At 45.6% G+C, this 18693-nt stretch overlaps 10 protein-coding genes across 10 annotated transcripts; 2 read left to right on the top strand and 8 right to left on the bottom strand.

The window, feature by feature from the left end:
- Nucleotides 1-2: 2 nt before the first annotated feature.
- Nucleotides 3-2804, bottom strand: HPODL_03236 (Protein that forms a complex with Spt4p; the record flags this gene model as incomplete). The annotated part of the gene is made up of 1 exon (XM_014077577.1): nt 3-2804. One exon carries the CDS (start codon nt 2802-2804, stop codon nt 3-5), a length of 2802 nt encoding a protein of 933 aa, XP_013933052.1.
- Nucleotides 2805-3038: 234 nt separating this feature from the next.
- HPODL_05376 (uncharacterized protein) lies at nt 3039-3307 on the bottom strand (the record flags this gene model as incomplete). Its single annotated transcript, XM_014077578.1, has 2 exons — nt 3039-3262; nt 3301-3307. The coding sequence occupies 2 exons, from the start codon at nt 3305-3307 to the stop codon at nt 3039-3041; spliced, it is 231 nt and encodes a 76-aa protein (XP_013933053.1).
- Nucleotides 3308-3427: 120 nt separating this feature from the next.
- HPODL_03237 (Mediator of RNA polymerase II transcription subunit 13) lies at nt 3428-7453 on the top strand (the record flags this gene model as incomplete). Its single annotated transcript, XM_014077579.1, has 1 exon — nt 3428-7453. One exon carries the CDS (start codon nt 3428-3430, stop codon nt 7451-7453), a length of 4026 nt encoding a protein of 1341 aa, XP_013933054.1.
- Nucleotides 7454-7456: 3 nt separating this feature from the next.
- HPODL_03238 (uncharacterized protein) lies at nt 7457-8764 on the bottom strand (the record flags this gene model as incomplete). The annotated part of the gene is made up of 1 exon (XM_014077580.1): nt 7457-8764. One exon carries the CDS (start codon nt 8762-8764, stop codon nt 7457-7459), a length of 1308 nt encoding a protein of 435 aa, XP_013933055.1.
- Nucleotides 8765-9067: 303 nt separating this feature from the next.
- On the bottom strand, nt 9068-10000 carry HPODL_03239 (uncharacterized protein; the record flags this gene model as incomplete). Its single annotated transcript, XM_014077581.1, has 1 exon — nt 9068-10000. The coding sequence occupies one exon, from the start codon at nt 9998-10000 to the stop codon at nt 9068-9070; it is 933 nt and encodes a 310-aa protein (XP_013933056.1).
- A 119-nt stretch (nt 10001-10119) lies between these two features.
- HPODL_03240 (putative glutamine amidotransferase-like protein) lies at nt 10120-10869 on the bottom strand (the record flags this gene model as incomplete). Its single annotated transcript, XM_014077582.1, has 1 exon — nt 10120-10869. The coding sequence occupies one exon, from the start codon at nt 10867-10869 to the stop codon at nt 10120-10122; it is 750 nt and encodes a 249-aa protein (XP_013933057.1).
- Nucleotides 10870-10996: 127 nt separating this feature from the next.
- On the bottom strand, nt 10997-12283 carry HPODL_03241 (salicylate hydroxylase; the record flags this gene model as incomplete). The annotated part of the gene is made up of 1 exon (XM_014077583.1): nt 10997-12283. One exon carries the CDS (start codon nt 12281-12283, stop codon nt 10997-10999), a length of 1287 nt encoding a protein of 428 aa, XP_013933058.1.
- An 80-nt stretch (nt 12284-12363) lies between these two features.
- On the bottom strand, nt 12364-13146 carry HPODL_05377 (uncharacterized protein; the record flags this gene model as incomplete). Its single annotated transcript, XM_014077584.1, has 1 exon — nt 12364-13146. The coding sequence occupies one exon, from the start codon at nt 13144-13146 to the stop codon at nt 12364-12366; it is 783 nt and encodes a 260-aa protein (XP_013933059.1).
- A 78-nt stretch (nt 13147-13224) lies between these two features.
- Nucleotides 13225-14625, bottom strand: HPODL_05378 (uncharacterized protein; the record flags this gene model as incomplete). Its single annotated transcript, XM_014077585.1, has 1 exon — nt 13225-14625. One exon carries the CDS (start codon nt 14623-14625, stop codon nt 13225-13227), a length of 1401 nt encoding a protein of 466 aa, XP_013933060.1.
- Nucleotides 14626-16057: 1432 nt separating this feature from the next.
- Nucleotides 16058-17710, top strand: HPODL_03243 (salicylate hydroxylase; the record flags this gene model as incomplete). Its single annotated transcript, XM_014077586.1, has 1 exon — nt 16058-17710. The coding sequence occupies one exon, from the start codon at nt 16058-16060 to the stop codon at nt 17708-17710; it is 1653 nt and encodes a 550-aa protein (XP_013933061.1).
- Between the last annotated feature and the right edge of the window lie 983 nt (nt 17711-18693).

Here is an 18693-nt window from a genome sequence, read left to right on the forward strand (position 1 = left end):
GCTTACTCGGGATGGTAATCGTCGTCATCTTTGGCGGGAGTAGGAGCCGTCCAATCTCCAACCGCAGGAGAAACGCCCCACTCGTTCTCACGAGGAGTCTCGGTGTCAGGCTGCCAAGCAGACCGTCCTCCCCACACAGAGCCAGAACCATCGTTCCACGCAGGAGTCTTGCCTCCACTGTTCCATGCTGGCGTTTTGCCCCCAGAGTTCCATGCTGGCGTCTTTGCGCCCGAGTTCCAAGCAGGGGTTTTTCCACCAGAGTTCCAGACTGGGGTCTTTCCTCCAGAACCCCACGATGGTGTTTTTCCTCCGTTACCCCAGGCAGGAGTTTTACCACCACTTCCCCAAGCAGGAGTTTTACCACCGCTACCCCAAGCTGGAGTCTTGCCCCCACTACCCCAGGCTGGAGTTCTCCCGCCTCCTGGGCCTAGTTCAGGACCATTACCGCGAAATGGACCACCGTTCGGAGCACCTCCAGATGAAAATGCTGCGCCTGGACGTCTGCCCCTGTAATTTTCCATGTATTGTTCGTACGGCACGAACTGGCCAGGACGAGTCTCAAAAAGCAGATCTGATTTGTTGATTGGGATGATTTTGGCCGGATTATGCATCTCAACACGAGCAACTTCTCCATTTGCATCTTTCACGATACCCTTCTTACCCTTATAAGGACCCTTTCTGACACTAACATTCTGGTTAAGAGTGATATCACGGCCACCAAACTTCGAAGCAACTATCGGAGCAGCGGGAGGAGGCATCAGACGGTCTGGATTCATTTTATTGAGATCTGGGGCTTTGAATGTTGACAAAATGGAGCCCTTATTGGACACAGTTTGAACTTCGGTGGCATCAACCACTATGATACCATTATTTTCAATAACGTTCTTGGACTTCAAGAAAAGATGCGAAAGGTAAATATGCACAATGTTTCCCTCTCTTCTCTCGCCCGACACTTCTTTGACGACGTCTCCGACTGCAATTTCCAGACCGTTTCTGTCGGTTGTCTTTTCGGTCATCTTATTGAGTTCCAATGGAGATTGGATCGCCTTGGGCTCCACCTTCACAACCCGTCCGTCAGTGCACAGTACCGTAAACACTTCTTTCTCTGCCCGAATAACCATTCCAACAGATTGCGAGTTGAGCTTGACCAGTTGGAATAGCTCAAAAGCTCCCGTTTGCGTCGAGTTGGTCGAGGAATCGATGGACTTCATCAAATAGTTAGGGAACACAGTAATGTCTTTCTTAGTCTGGTCGGAAACAAGCGTAACTTGATTCTCCTCAACCTTTACAATCAGTCCGCTCTCATTCGAATGGACACCATAGATCACAGTCACGTGATCACCAGGAAGGAAAATCTTTCTGAGCGTCGAAGTTGGCACCTCCACGATGGAATTGTTCACCTCTCGGTCGTCATTACCCTCCAACTGAACTCTGGCAATTTTAGCTTCTGGCGCAGAAACCACCTTACCCTTCATCTTAGCTTGTTCACCGCTGACAATCTCCACTCTGTCGTCAGGCTGAAACACAATGGCCTTGTCACTAGCATCCTTCAAGGAAGAGGCAATTGATTGCAAATCAATGCCCTCTGAGCTGCTTCCAGAGTTGAAAAGCGTCAATTCATGCAGAGTTGGCTTGACATTTCTGGTTTCCACTTGCTGAATCTTGACATCTTTGTACAAGAACCCATCGATGAACTCCTCATTTCGGTAGATGTAGTAACCTCTTTCTCTTCTAGCAGTAGACAGGTGTTCAGGATCGTTTTGACTGGCCTCAATCTCAGAAAAAAGTCTCTGTGGTGGCCTAAATTTCGAGCTTGCCGGTCCACGTCTTCCCTTTCCAGAATCCAGACTACCTTGTGATTTACCATAATCCAGTCTTGGAACTAACTTGACTCGCACTTCCAAATCGTTTTCGGCCAGATTATCGACGATTCCCAAATCCCCTTTATACTTTCCAACCTTGATACGCACATATGATCCTGGCTGCAGCTGAACTTCATTTGATCTTCCAGGACGAAGCAAATCCGGATACTCCTCAATTGGAACAAGAACCTTGTTGTTTGCGTACATTCCAGGCAAGCCTTGGATAATTTGATTCACAGCATCCAGTCTGCGAGCTTCGATGTAAACGTAACCACTGAAGTTGTCTCTTTGGAAAGCACTGAAAACGTCCGTGTATCTCTTGTTCAACATACGAGCATAAATTTGTTTGACCAGCTCTTTCTCCAGCCCATTTCTGACACGAATACCCCAAATCAAAGGGTCATCAACGGATGGCAGCAACAAACGCTGAGACACATTTGTGGTTGATCCCATATAACGGGACGATGCAGAACGACCATATCTCGCCTTGAACTGGTCTGCTAAAGCCTGTGCATCCTGTTCGTCAAGTTTCTCCCTCGAACGATCCAGCTTCCTGTGCAGTCGATCGCTCACCACACCGGTTTCATCGTGTGCTTGGTCGTCTGCTAAGAACTCATTACGAAGTATCTCAGCATCTTCGTCATCCTCATCTTCCTCTTCATCATCATCGACTTCGGCCTCAACATCCAGAAACTGATTACCCCTTCTTTTCTTTCGTCCACGGAGTGCTTCATCGTCGTCATCTTCGTCTTCATCTTCGTCTTCGTCATCCTCGGCTTCCTCATCCAAGTTGACGTCCTCAAATTCCCCTTCTTCTTCATCGTCTTCATGATTGTGTTTCACGGTATCTTCCTCCTGCTTCGACAAGGAAGGCTCGTCATGAGGTTGGGTATCGGCGTTGCCGACGCGCATTTCCTCAGGATTGGTAGTTTCCTCACTCATTATCCATATTATTTATTTAATTGCCACTACTATTCTTCAACGCAAAAATTTTCGCGGGCTCAGAACCCAATATATACATATAGACGGTGGACAAGCCATACACCAAGCCTAGCTCGTTGATCTCCGGTATAATGGTCTCCGCCAATCGTCATTGATATGCAGCAATCATAGACGATGGGAAGAGAAAACGATGTTGTTGAAAATACTTTAACCATTCACTCAGGATCATCAACATTATCTCTTCTTTTGCCAATCAAAGGCACCCCTAGAGAAGTCCAGAGGTTTCTTTTGTGGCATCTTCCTCTTTCTGTTTTCCGTGAACAGGACATGGCGTTTGACAATCGGATCGTAGTGGATATGTTTTCTCTCGTTGGCAGTTCTCTGGATCACCAAAGACCGCATGTAGCCCGTCTTTGCTGTGGATGCCAACTGTATGATCGTTGTCTTAGCCTTGGATTCTAGAATGTTAGCGACACCTTGTGCTTGCTGCACTTACTTGCCATGTTGGCTGGAGTAGAATTATGAAAAATGGAAAATAATTTACCTGCAGTCGATCGCCGCGTCGTCCTTTCTAATCTCAGTAAATCGACTACTCTTTCAACTAGCTTCGAGCTGTGGTCTCCATGAATAAATTAGAGGATTTGAATCCCCTTTTCTGCCCGGCCTCCTCCAACGGCTCCGACTACACTCCATTTGAAGACAGGTATCCAACACTGGCAAATTATTACAAGTTTGCCTTAGTGAGTAAGATTAATGCCTACTTTTATCAAGTGCAAGAGCCTCCACCGAAAGAAGCTGGTGGGGTCTCCGATACAGCAAAGGACGAGAAAATTTCCCCTTTAGAACAAGTACACCACTATGAAAACTCGATTAAGCAACAATTGGCTCGAGATTATCAAATATCGGACGTACTGACATATGGGGCCAAAAAAGAAATATGTATTTTCAGACTCGAGACTAGACTAAACCCGCAGGATCAGGAGCTTGGATTCAATCAACTAAAGGATGCAGTTGACAACATCATCATAGAAAGCAAACTCTCTCTCAAACTAGCATCTGCAACGACCTTTGATGCTGACTCAGTGTTTAAGTCTCAGGCTAACCCACAGCAACAATCGCGGCCGAGTAGCATTGTGTATCTCAGCTTCTTGAGAGCATTGAAGAAATTTCTGTGTCAGCATCTTATGGCTAGATCTTCAGAGGTTGAAATACTCCCATTTGGAAACCAATCGCTGGTTTGCTCCGCGCAAGACACATTCCAGATTTTAAAGATTAACACATCGCTTAGCATTCGCAACGAAATCATCTCTAATTTTGCTATAAACAGCACTCCACGGTTCTACCGACTGTCAACTCTCTTGGACAGTGAGTTTGACATCTTGAAAAACAACTACGCTCTCTACCTGTGCCCTTCTGGGGTGCGATGTTCTTTTGCTAATCAAAATATGCTGGCAAACTCACTCTCTTTTGAGCCCCCAGCAAACTATGAAAAACTCCTGCATTTGTTGTCTGAGTACTCTCATATCAAACTTGAGATGCCTTCGCGTTGGATCAAACTCGTCCCAAATTTGAACCACATGAACGGGCTTACGCCGAATATTGCTCGATACCTTGAATCATCCGCTCCCAACTCAAAATATATTATGTGGCCAGCTTCTATGTGCATGATTCAATTTGGAGATGACCTCGAGGAGTCCACGTTTGAACTAAGTGACTCTTTCGAATTGATTGAGGAGTTAATACTTGAGTCTGACGAAGAACCCAAGCCACTACAAATATCAGCCATTGAAGAGCCTACGGCAGACTCCAACCCAACGGATGTTGATATGGACTCTGCAAAAGAATCACCCGGAGACTGGGATGAGCTTTTTGGGGAATCGATGAATGAAGAGGAAGAAGAGTTCCATAATGATGTGCCAGAATCAGAATCGCAGTCAAAACCCGAACTGGTGTCGAGTCCGGTAGAAAAGGATGCAAGACAGTTTATTGAGCTTGAGCCATCAAACCCACTCTATGAGGATCCTGGTGCACCATCTCCCGCTTCGTTTCACATATTCGCATCCCCTAGTCCCGGGACGACCGATGCCTCCTCTGCCAATGATGAAGTTGGCTCAGTGACACCAAAGGACATAAAGAAGTCCATTTTTGCCCCACTGAACTTTAACCCGCTAATCGAGAAGGACATCGACAGTAAGTATTCGAACGGCGGAAAGTTCTTTGTGCGCAGTGAAGCACAGAGCTCGCGTTCCCAGGAGTCGGCATCTACGACACCAACATTTTGGAAGAACAAAAAAGGAGAGATTGACATCGAAGAACGAGATTTAATAAGTGACAGTGAAGAAGAGATAGAAGAGGATGACGAAGACGAAGATGATGACAAAACAGGCTTGGGTATAAGTATTACCTCAATTCCTCGAAATACGGGAATATTGTCCTCGATGACACCTTTTGTCAACCAAACAGCATTCTCGCACCCTCAAGCTCCATCGCCTCAAGTATCAGGGGCTCAAGAGATTCAGAACTGGCTATTCTGGATTCTGAGAGGTCCAGCTCTTTGTACAATTCCTTCAAGATTTCTTTCTACAGGAAATCCGATCATCTCTAAGGACAAGATTGAATTGGTATTGCCAATAATGCAGGAACTTGTGCTCTTTACTACTGGGATGAAACATCACTATAGAGAGCAGGTCTCCGATCTCAGTGAGTTATTGGAGTCAACGTTGTTAAGTGCTTTTCCAGGTTCGTCAAAGATGAGACTCTACGAGTTATTGGATTGTGATCGACCAAACTCAGAAATGAGATTATTTGACAGTCTTTTTGGTAGCGAGAAAGAAATATACAAGCTGGAGGCTCCAAGAATTGAATTTGATGATCCTAGCTTTGCCACAACATCTCCATTGATGAACATCACAGAAACGGAAAATAAGAGACACTCAGGCATATTCAAGGAGAACGCGAACCGAGCTATCGCCGACAGTGTAAAGTCGACTTCTTTGTTCAAAATCTCAACTACAATCTTCAACACAAAACGAAACGACCAAGATCTAAAAATTAACGAGACAAGTTTGCGATATTGGAAACTGCTAAATCTTGAGCCCCTTGAAGGCCAAAAGAATGTCAGAGTCATCTTAGTTATACCAAAAGGTACATCGTATTTGTTGGAAAAAAGTCGAATTTTCTTACAGGACCTAATGGCTACTTACTCATCTTGGAATTTAGGACAAATGAGTCAGCTACAAGACATTTTGGAGATTCCAGGCGGTAATTTTGAGCTTTTTCTCCAAAATGCCGAAGGAGCCCTTACGTCTCTGGCCGATTCGTTGAGAAATCAATATTTGGTTGATCCAAATGGTCAAAAAGATGCTATTCTAGTTATGATTGCAGTTCCGAACATTGGCATGCAGCTTCTCACCAGTCTGGCAAGCGTGCTCGAACAATTCCAAAGCACATTGACAATGAAAGCTGTTGACCAAGAAACAGAAGAGGATCGGAGAAAACGTAGGAAGAGAAATATTTCAACCATTGTCAGCATCCCTATTTTCTCTTTTTATAAGGTTATTCCGCTTGATCTTTATCTTTCCAAAAACGAGAGTTATTCAGTTGTGACTTCTCAAAAACTGGGAGATCTGGCTTTGGAAATCTATTCCTTGTATCCTAACAAAGATATCTCCGAGCCTTTTAAAGACAGAGATCGATTGTTGACAATCTCAAAGCAGCTACCTCAGAAAATACCTTTCGTGATGACGAAGGCACCAATTTCATCGGGCCTGATTGCGGATGACTTATTCTTGCATGTTTGTTACGAACGATCCATTGACAAAAACTGGTGCGTAGCAAGCTGGTCTGACCAGTACGGTGAAATCAATTTTACTCGCTCCTGGTTGATTAGTCCTGACTGCCGATGTCAGACTTTCGAAGAAGTTTCTGATGAGATTTTCAGCATTTCGATGGATTATGTTTCCAGCCATAATGGCAAGTCCTACGTGATCTTGACTAGACTCAACAATGTTATTCCCGATGATGAACTGACAGAGTGGAAGCGTCTTTCGATCAAGAATAACAAGCTCACGCTTATTGTTCTAACTGTGGAGTTGGAGCCTTCCACGCTCGTTTTGTCTCATCTCCAGGAGCAAAAGGATGATTTGAAGGACATGTATTCTGTGAAGTTTACAGCAGCGTCCACGAATTCGCAAATGCTTACTCCGAGCGTGGCAAACCGCTTGGAAAGCCCAATGAATGGGCAGACGCCTTCATATGATCCAGGTGCGTCTCCCTTAGACACTTCTGCCTTTACGGGGTCTCAGCAACAGGTTCCAGAAAATCCTGAGCTGATAGAATTATCAAATGAGTGTTACGGAGTGATTTTGCAGGTAGCGCAACAACTGTCAAACCAGTCCATTCGCATGCCGTTACGCACTGGATTCATTGTCAATTCTGGTAGGCGAACGGCTGAAGGCTACGAACCAGGGTCAATAATTGAGTTAAATTTGCTCAGCTGCCAAGCGGGGGTTAATTCCATCGAGCTGCTGAAAAATCTGATTATGCAGTACAAGCATCTGGCCAACCTCAACAAAAATCCTATCTGCCCTTGGCATGTATCTGCAGTCAGACGGATGATCGATTTCTTGGTTCATTTGGACGTGAAATGAGTATTACATTAATTTGATTCTATAGATGTCCTGTAGTCTTGTCAAAAACAAGCTCCCCTCGAGATATTTTTCCGTCTCTGCCTTCGTGACGAGATTTCTGAGCTTGCATTCTTTATACACTTCTTCAATGCTCTGTCTTCGGTTGTCGTCCATCGATCCCAGGGCGTACAATATTTTTGTGGCTGTGTCTTTCCTTCTTTGCTGTGGTAAGTTATACCAATTATTTTTCACCCATAATGATAATTGGAAATTTATCAGGAGGTTCATCAGCTCAAGACGAGAACGATGAGCCAACAATCTATTGGGTGTACTATGTTTCACAAAGTCTGGTTCGGCTGTAAGTATGAAACTCAAGAATGAATCATCGATTGAGGCAGAACTGAAAAACCAGGAGTAGGGTTCGGCGTAATCCACATCGTCATGTGTAATCTGTTCCATAAGATTGACGCTAACAATCAATAGCATTTCATCTTGCGCAGGATCAGAAGTTGTAAAGAATTCAAGTACATCAGCATTGCCCCGTGAAATCAATCTCTCTCCCACATCCACCGCGAAGTCCTCAATCAGCTTCTCGGATTGATTTTGGGACAATTGCTTCAGAACGCAGTAGCACAAACAAAGTAGAGAGCGCCTAAGTGGTATCGAATCTGATGGCTCGCCCTCGTTCTTGGTTTCGCTAGGTATCACTGCTGTTTTGAGAAGTCTCAATTCGTTGACAAAAATGGGAGCAGAAAAGGAATCCTTTGAGGTGAATGCTATGTCTATCAACTCCGTTGAAGCAGCCTTCATGGTATGTTCATTCAACGCAAAAATCGCCTGGTAGATGAGCGTTGATTTAATGTTTTCGAGTCGGCCATTTGAGTCACCAGAGTATTCTTGCCGCCCGAAGTCGTACCAGTAAAAGTCTAGAAACAAATGCAGCAGATTTTTCCAAATTCTCCAGCTCACAAGATAAGGCTTTTCATCCTGGCGATCCGCACACTTGAAACCCCATCGAAAAAACTCCCACGAGCTGAGGTGCACCTTGTTGAAATTCTTATTAGTCAATAGTTGGTCTTTAAGTTTATCTTCATCAGTGCTGAGGCCATATAATGTAGCTGCATTCCTGTTTGGAAGAGGGTCAAAACGAGAATTATTACTCACATTTTCTGCTCTGCGGCGTGCAGAACGTGTCAGGGTGGCATCATTATAAGTGAGAAAGTCAAAAAGCTGGTAGAGTAATGCCCGCAGACTATCATAGGCCTCTGTAGACGGTAGTTCAGGACCAAAGAAAGCATCAATTGGTCGCGAATCCAACCGAAGAATATCCATCAGCTGCCTAATCAAATCCAGGCAGCGTAAATGCAATGGCCTTTTTGAGCTTCCATCATCTAAGTATCGCAAATCTGGAGTCGTTTGGGGAGGAAGAGTTGTTGCAGTAAGAATCAAGTTCAAAACTTGGTAGTCGGGTAGGTTCAAATTTGGCAGGTCAGCTAGAATGGTGGTCTCTAGGTACGTGACCAACTTACTGAAACCAGAATATCGCAGCAAGCTACGCTGGTGTTCCAGTTCCGCTGACATCCAAGTTGACGGTTGTCTTTTCAAATTTTGTTTACACGGCTGTGCAAGGTCCATTTATTCGATATCCGTACAAAATTTACACACTCTATCGACAGTCCATGCCACAGCGCCTGGAGCAGACCCAGGGCCTATGTTGTGGAGTGCACCAGGAATTAGACCAGAATGTGGAGACCAGAATTTATCAGGAGTCGCTAACTTCCATTGATTCATCAAGGCTTGCTTATCCACATAATCTGGGTAAAACTGGTCTTTCTCAGAGTTAAGCACCATGATGGGGCGCGTAACCATTCCAAAGGTTTTCTTATTATCCCTTAAGGTGAGATCAGAAGAGAAGAAATCGTCGTCACCTAATTTCGTTGCGAGAGAAAGCCATCTGTAGGCATTGATGGGAGCTCCCAAGAAAAGATCTGAGTACTTTTTAGGAAGAAGCTCGTATTCCCGGCCCTCGCTCACATAGTTGCGTGCCAGAGCATTCAGCTCCTCTAACTCTTCCCAACCTTTTCCTTGCTTTTGCAGTTCGTGGAAAATTGCCTCTCTGTCTGAGACGGCAGCCTGCAAAATTCCACCTTCCACTTGTTTTGCAGGTTCCTTGGGGCCATATTTAGCAAGATATTGAATCGTATCCTGACAGCCTGTCGAATGCCCCATGAGAACAACCTTTTCTCTGGAACCCCCTCTTTCGGACCGAAGATACTCAACAAGCAAACTGATTTCATAGGCGTCCCTCTCTAGGGATCCAGTTCCCCATCCCATGTACGAGGATGTGAAGTGAATTTGAACAAGTGTCCATCCAATTTTGTCTAAGCCAGCAGACAAGTCTGGGAGGTAAGGCACAGTCAGCAGGCCATCCGTTAAGCCACCAATAAAAAGGACAACCTTCTTTGACTGAACCTCCTTATTCTTGAACTCAAAAGCAGTCAATCTCGGAGCATACTCATGTACAAATCCTTCAACAGGATTATGAATGGTGATGGTTTCGTGATCCATGAGGAAAAGAAGTAGTTTATAAAATACGTAGTGAACTAAATTGTCCCTGCGAAATATTATCTGCGATAAGGATATTGCACCTTTACACCAAGCTTATTGATTATTATAACCTATAGAAACTATAAACTGTCGTCAGTAAGGAACCTAACCATTGCTCTTCCAAAAACACCACCATCGTTGGGCAGCGTTTTGTTCCGACTCACACATTCGGCGTAGTAATTTTGAGAGCAGTCTTTCTTTATCCATGATTGTACAATGAAATCGCTGACGTCAGTTCCGTATTCGGGATGGCCTTGAATTGTGAGAAAACGTCCTTTACGGTAAACTCCTTGATTGTGGGTTTTACTAGAAAAACCCAAAACAATAACGTCGGGTGGTGCTGATTGCACCCAGTTCTTATGTGCTTCCACAACATAGAGCTTCCCTGGAGTAGGTAAGTCCAAAAAGGTACGTGGAAACTCATCGGAAATTTCGATTTCGCATATACCACCTTCAATTCCATTGGGATTCGGCGTCACCACTCCGCCCGTAGCTCTACAGATGATTTGGTGGCCGAAACATGCGCCGGTCAATTTTATTGAAGGGTAGTTCTCCACGACATTTTTCACTAGAGCAACCAGTTCAAGCACCCAGGGCTCGTCTCCATAAGGACACTGATTGGCTCCTGTCAAGTGTATTGACCCAAATTTATCCAATTCAGAAGTGGAAGGAAGATCACCATAAACCGCGTGGTACTTCTTTGTTGGGCGATTAAGACCATGTTTGGTGAAAAATATGCAGGCAATGTCCCCATAGTCTCCACGATCTAACTGACGCTGGTTTTGAAAGTCACAGTTAATGACGGCGTGAAATAGCACTGTTTTCGTCATAAGCTAATTTTGCTAGGTTTTCGCGATGATAGATATATCTTAACAGATTGCATTATTTTTTGATCAGTGAGCCACAGATAAGAAGGAAATCTATTGATGAAAAATTGCTTTAGCTGCTTTGAACTGGTCACAATTTCTCTTTCATAGTGGTTGCCAAAAGCCATTGTTTTTTGCACTCTTCGAATATGTTGTAGCCAAACAGGTACTCCTGAAACTCAGGGTCTGCCCACCGAGCTGGGCATCTTTCCTGTGGAGGATCTAATGCACATTCTAGGTCTCTCAACTTCTGTTTTTCTCCATCCTGGAGATGGTAAATTTGTTGGCAATCTTTTGAGGAGTTCACAATGCGGGTTGTCCTTGGTTTTCTGATGTATTCGTACATCTCCAATATAAAATGTATCTCAGATTTGTGTTTGATTTTTCCAAATAGGTACGCTAAGGCAGCGGCATCTTCTATGGCTTGAGCTGCTCCTTGAGCCAGATAAGGCAAAGTCGCATGGCATGCATCTCCCAGAAGAGTTACGTTTTGAGTAGGATGGCTCCAGGAATCCAGCTCCTCAATATATTGAAGTCTCCACTTGAAAGTTGAGGTTGCAAGGCTCAAAAGCAGTTGCAGTCGAGAGTCCCAAGTTTTCAAAAATTGCAAGACCTCATGCTTGTCTGCAGCAACAACTCTTGCATCTGGTGGGAGGTTGTCGGGCCCCATTACAACAACGTTGCAGCTGTTGCCACCCTTCAAGGGGTAAGTCACCACGTGACCTTGGGGGCCCCAGAAAAAGTTGACACATGGTATCTTGTGGATGAAGTCTAGTTCTGGGTGCTTAGCCATCTCCGGAATCGATATCAAAGAGCGATAAGCTTGATCTCCACTATTTGTTGCTAGGGAATGTTTTCCAAATATAGAGCTGCGAACATTCGAGTTCAAGCCGTCGGCTCCTATAATCACGTCTCCATGATATTTGTGGCCATCATGGGTTATTGCAATGTTGTGATCCAGGTCAATCTCCACAATGCCTGAGTTTACAAGGATTGTGATTCTCAGTTCTCTGGCTCTTTCAACAAGACACTTGTGAAAATCTCCTCTGTGTATGTGTAGGGATTTGCAACCGTACTTGCGAGCACAGTAGGGATCAAGCTCTATATTGATAAGATTGTCTCCTTTGTGGTTGAAAAAATGGTACGCCTTTGGTACCAGAGCTTTCTCTAATATCTGTGTTTTGCATCCAAGTACTTCAAGTATTCTGGTAGAATTGGGCGGGATCTGGATACCAGCACCGACCTCCGATAATTGTTGAGCTTTTTCTAAAACAATAACTTCGTGCCCGGCCAGAACGAGTCCAATAGCTACCGACAAGCCACCTATTCCACCCCCTACCACAACAAACCGGAGGCTGATATTACTCTTCGGAATCATAAGTAATATAATTCTTTGAATCTAAATATATATCTTACCCTGGGCTTTATCTGCTACCAAATTTCAGAATGCAGAATATTTCAAAGCAACTTGGAAACTTCTGGGTGCTCTGAAATTTCAGATTTGAAATCCGGCCTTGGGATGTCAAATCCTTGCAGAACCCGAGTATACACATTTCCTCCGAGACGAGCAACTGGCTTCAATTTGTTGATGTCCACTGTAGTAAATTTCTCATCTGCAATATCTTCACGAATGTGGAAATTGACTCCCTCTACTAAAAGGGTTGTTCCGGAACCTTTCGAAGGGTCCTTTTTTGACTTGAAATAGTGTGTGTGGATCAGTTTACCTTCAATGGAAAAAGCGCTTTCAGCAACATGAGGCGGTTTGACTTTGGAAGATTCGACTGGAGTAAGACCTGCCAGCTTCCACTCATCAATCTCATAAGGCGCATTAATACATGTATAATTGGCCGCCTCGATGAACCACTCGCTGATCAAATTGATAGTACATTCTTCTGTGTCTTGCAGGTTTTTGCAAGTATCTTTAAGATTTCCCGTAGCGCCCGAAATACCAATTGTAAAAACAGGCGGATCGTGGTTCACAACCGTGAAATACGAAAAGGGGGAAAGATTTCTTGTGCCATCTTTCCCCACTGTTGATATAAATCCAATTGGACGAGGTGTGATGGCGCTCACAAGTAGTTTATAATTTTCAAAAGGCAGACGGCCCTCAGCATACGGATCCAGTTCGACCTTCTTATATTTTGCCCAATCGTTATTGGTTGCTCCAGATCCTGGTTGCCAATTGGGATCTGGAACACTGGTCAATTCAAAGTTGGCATTTTTAAAGGGAGGAAGACTCATTGAGTAATCTAATAACCAACAAACTGTTACTTGTTCAAGATTTGAAAACCGAAACAAATCTTATCAATATATTTCGGATTATTTACAGCCACAATTTAAACCCGGTGCCGTGCCACATTTTTCCACTAGCGAATCCAGATAAGGTGAGTCCACAATGCTCATCCTTTCGATTGATAGCTTGAATGGTACTGGGATACTTGTAGTGGGCTTTTTTCCCAATATTAGCTCGCTCAAGTACTTTGAGCAGCTGAAAATACGTGGCATACCATGTCCAGTAAAACCTGCGGATATGAACATGTTTGGGCGCCCGTAAGCCGTTAAATCACCAACAAAAGGAAACCCATCTTCCGTAAAACCCATACACCCAGTCCAAGTGTAGTCATTGACAAACTTAACGTCTGCTAAAGATTTGTAGTTCCGATTAGCATATCCAACAAAATATTGCCTAGTCTCTTCCGGAAAGTAAGAATCATCCGCGTTGTCCACCATCATTTCACGGTTAGGAGAAGTTTTGTATGTTTGTCCACCGCCTCCGATTATCAACGAGTCATCGTCTCGAACGCTTATGTAGTCGATCTCAACTGGCATAGTGTGAATCATATTGGTTGCAAGAGTTTTGTTTACCTCTGTTTTGAGATGCGAGACAACACCTTTAACAGGCATAATTTTGCCCCAGAAATCTGGTAAAAGAGCCCTAGTGTAAGCGTTGGTGGTGACAACGACTTTTCCAACATGTACATTTCCACGCTGCGTCTTCGCCAGCCAAGTACTATCCTCGAGATATTCCAGCTCCTCGACAGCAGTATTCGTTTGCAAGTTCAATCCCTTGGAAATAGCAATCTCGAGAAGACCACAAACTAGCTTGTACGGCCACACAGACGATGTAGGTGTGTAGACGCCAAAAGCAGTGTTTGCATGCTCCTTTCTGGCTTGTTCATCAAAAACTATTTTCACCTGATCCTTGACCTTCTGATCAATGTAAGGGTTGTTTAAAAACGAGTAGTAATCTCTTAAGCCAAACTTTCCTAAAGAAGGATCATCGTAAGTCACGTACGAGGTTCTTCTAACAAAATTGCAATCAATATTATACTTCTTCACCAGTGTTTCAACAACATTGATCTCTTCATGCTCAAACATTGCAATGTCTGCAGCATTTTCCTGACCGTACTTTTGCGAGAATTCGTACTGATCGTGATGATAGTAGCTTCGCATGTGCCCACCGTTTCTTCCAGTAGCTCCAGAACAGACGTCACGAGCTTCTAATAATAGTACCTTTTGCTCGGTCTTTTCTTCAACTAGCATATTGAATGCTACCGAAGTTCCGCTAAAGCCAGATCCGATGATTAGCACATCAACCTCTTCTGGTAATTTCTCTGTTGTTCGATGTTTCGCGAGCTTGTCATCAGCCTCTACAATCCAGTAGGAGAGAGTCGTTTCTTTAGACGGGAATGCCTGTTGCTTTCTAGCACTATATTCCATGATTAATTACTTAGTTATGTTTTTGTCATCGATCTTATCGACGACTTACAAATTCCATTTCCGTTTTTGGGAATTCTTATCTGCCGACACTGATATTATCTTAGCAGCCAATCCAAGAAAAATCCCAAAATAATTTGAATAAACGGCGATAAAGAAATAACAGAATGTCAACAGACTGAGGGCACAGGGGTCTCAGCAATGGTTCTAGACAGGTTCAAACTCAATGTGCTTTCGAATCCTCCAAAGCAACGAAAAGACAAGTGTCACTAACCTCAATTTGACCGTAGTGTGATCCAGCAATGATTACCTCAAACATGGGCGCTCATAGAGCCGACACTAGTTGAAATGTTGCACCATTTGTTGTCTATAAGCTTACGAGTTCTCTGCTCTAACACAGTCTTTTGCATGACAATGATTTACCCTCGACTTAAAGAGCGATCCGACATTTTGAGAGGGGCATGTTTTCTTTCACTCAGTATGTTTTTGATTACTATATTAGCATTCTGAAAATCAGAGGATGAGATTTCCTTTGGAAAGCAAAAGTGCCTCTTTTCAGGGCGCGTTGGATTCTTTCTTGGAATTTCCTCCTCATACCCAGGTGCATTCAATGTCATACTTCAGAGATAATAAACAAGCTACTCTGATTTCCAAGTGCTCTCGAATACAAACCTTCAAAAAGCAGTACATGGCAGGATTGTCGATTCCACCAAAATCTGTATCTGCTCCAGGAATGAACCTGTTTCACTTAATTGCTGTCTACAACTAAACCACGAAATCTTGTCCAGTTAGGAACGCTGTCAAGTTTGACTATTTGCACGTTGGGGATATAGTGGCGAATCCAGTAAATCATATCAATTGGAGCAATATTTCGTGCTGGGGGATTGCCAACAAGAGGACGTAAAATCCAAAGAAGAATATTTGAAGCTTGCGGACAAAACATTCCTCATAACAGGAATTAGGAACTTACGGTTAGTTCGTATTCTACTGCGACGATTGGCTCCGCAACCGATATCTCTCGATGTGATTTTCGTTACAAGAAAAGTTTTATCCTATGAATGACTTTTCATATTATAGTGTGCAGGACCTGGCTGTTGCAATTGAGTCAGGCCCCCCTAGTTGAAACTTTTACAAGTTCAGATTGGAAGCCGTTCATGATAAAATAGTGGAAACAAAACTACCTGATTGAATCAATCTTGAATTGTCACGTTTTCGATGCACAAGTATGCAGAAACTGTGGCTCAAAATTTAAAATATGGTGCCATTTTAACTTTCGCACCACCTATGAAAGTGAAAAATTATAGGAACATCTTTACACGGTGGCAAGCTGTCAAAATATTTTATGCATGCATGTGGCTCGATGTGGATCTGTGGCTCTCGATGAAGCTCGGTGCCTCGACGGAAAAATTATTCTTTTCATTCTTTAGAACCTACTATGTCTCATAATTCCTCGGACTTGGATAAAATCGAGACAAAATCTGTGGCAAATCTCGAAACTGTGAGCCTTTCAGCGCCAGGATCCTCAAATGATCTCTTCGGCGTGGATGATTCGCAGCTCCACCGCTCCCTAAAGGATAGGCATATTGGCATGATTGCGCTAGTCAGCGTCTTTGGTACAGGTCTATTTTTAAGCAGTGGTGGAACTCTAGCGAAGACTGGACCTGTTGGAATGCTTATAGCTTATGCTATTATCGGTGTTGTTGTTGGCTTGAATCAGCTGGCAATGGCGGAAACTGCTGCTTTGGCACCACTTACAGGAGCATCCATCCGTCACGCTGAAATCTTCATTGACGAAGCAGTCGGGTTTGCACTGGGGTATCTCAAGTTGTGGCAGAACCTTCTTCCTGGTGGGGTTGTCTCGGCGGCGTTGGTGATTCAATACTGGAGCGATCTCAGCCCCGCCGTTTGGATCACGGTTCTGGCAGTTCCCATTGCGGTCACGAACCTGTTCTCGATCCGGATCTATGGAGAAGTCGAGTTTGTGTTTGGGATGTTGAAAATCTGTCTGATTGTGATGCTGGTGCTTGCGGGACTAGTATTGGACCTTGGGGGTGTCAAGGGCCAGGAAAGACTTGGTTTCCACTACTGGAAAGACCCTGGCCCATTTGCGGCGTTCATCGAGAGCGGGGCCGTGGGGCGGTTTGTCGGGTTCTGGGCGGCGCTGTCGTCGGTGGTGTACTCGTACGGCGGGGTTCAGGGCATTGCGCTGCTCGCCGGAGAGACGAAGAACCCCCGCACCAACATCCCCAAGGCCGCAAAGCGAATCCTGTACCGAGTGGTCGGGCTGTACATGGTGGCTGTGTTTGTGCTGACGCTGATCGTGCCGTACGACGACAAGAAGATCGCGGTGAGTGACGGCACGGCAGCCCACTCGCCGTACGTGATTGCGTTTGAGCGCGCGGGCATCAAGGTGCTGCCGCACGTGGTGAACGCGCTCACTCTCACGTCTGCGTGGTCGGAGGGCAACGCGAGCGTGGCGAACTCGGCGCGGATCCTGTTTTCGCTGGCGTCGAAGGGCCAGGCGCCGCGGGTGTTCCTGCGCAGCAACGCGCGGCTGCGGGTGCCGTTTGTCGGGGTGTCGGTGGCGCTGGTGCTGCTGGCGCTGGCGTACATGTGCGTGGACAGCACGGCGGCGACGGTGTTCAGCTGGTTCCAGAACATCACGTCGTCGGTGCTGCTGCTGGACTGGATTGTGATTGCGGCGAACCACATCCGGATGAGCAGGGCGCTGGCGGCGCAGGGGTACACGCGGGCGGCGCTGCCGTACCGCAACCGGGCTGCGCCGGTCGGGGCGTGGGTGTCGCTGGTGGCGTCGGTGGTGCTGCTGGTGACAGGCGGGTTCACGACGTTTCTGCGGGGCCACTGGAGCACGTCGACGCTGGTGTCTGCGTACTGCTCGCCGGTGCTGTTTGTGGTGCTGTACGCGGGGTGGAAGGTTGTGCGCGGGACGCGGCAGGTGCCGCTGGAGGAGGTGTGCATTGGTGCGCTGCTGGAGGACTACCGGACGAGGCCGGAGGAGGGGGAGCCAGAGACGGCGAAGCCGGCGAAGCGGGTAGCTAAGAAGGTTGTTTCTTTTCTGTGGTCGTAGGGGAGAAATAGAGCAGGTAGAACTATAGGAAAGGATACATTTAAAGAGAATTAGAACAAGTATGCGAATTAGAGCCAACTTTAATATATTTAGATTTGTAAAGGTGAGTAATTAAAGATGGGAGGACAGACAAGAACAAGATGCGGATGGAGGGAGGAGCATGCTAGATCACAGAATAGGCACTGGCGTAGCGAGCTGTATGACCACCACAAGAGGGCTGTCGTGGAGCAGAGTATTTTTCCAGCTGATAAACTTTTTCAGGGATGGGCACACGTGACAAACTATTTTAAGAGTGAGGTAAGACGAGCAAATAAGCCGGTCCCTAATTCTGTCCAATAGGCCAGGGGAAGGGGCCGTTCCCGTTAATGCTGCAAGAATATAAATAGGCGAGTGGGTCTCGACTGGAGAGGTGGAATTATACTAGGACGGAAGGGTTCTGGCAAGTGGCTCTTGGATGAGGGAGTTGGGAGGTGAGGCAGGGGAGCAGGGTGAATGTGGGCAGTAGTGAGAGGAGAGGAGGCTTGAAGATGAGCAGAGGTAGCGGTGATTGGACATTGACTGGACATTGACCGGACATTGACTGTGCATTGACTGGACATTGGACTTGACCACTTGGGCTTGACCACTTGGGCTTGGACAGTTCGGCAGTTTGCTATTCTGGCAGTTCGGCACTTATTCGAGGAATGCAGAGGGCTGGGTAGACGTGCTGGGTGGTAAGAGCTAGGGAGGTGTGGGTAGTGGTAGTGGTAGTGGTAGTCAGGGCAGATAAGAGATAAGATAATATAATATAATAAATTAATGTTAAGACAAGACAAGAAAAGAAGAAAGTAATGTAGGGGCAGGCGGTGTAGGGATGCGGCAGGGAGCGGCAGGAAGCGGCAGAGTTGGTTTCAGGATGCGGTCTGAGGCTCTTGGTGGCGGGGTGGCGGGGTGGCGGGGTGGCGGGGTGGCGGGTGGCGGGTGGCGGGTGGCGGGGTGGCGGG

This window comes from Ogataea parapolymorpha, chromosome VII, assembly GCF_000187245.1.
Source record: "Ogataea parapolymorpha DL-1 chromosome VII, whole genome shotgun sequence".
Classification (NCBI taxonomy): Eukaryota; Fungi; Ascomycota; class Pichiomycetes; order Pichiales; family Pichiaceae; genus Ogataea; species Ogataea parapolymorpha.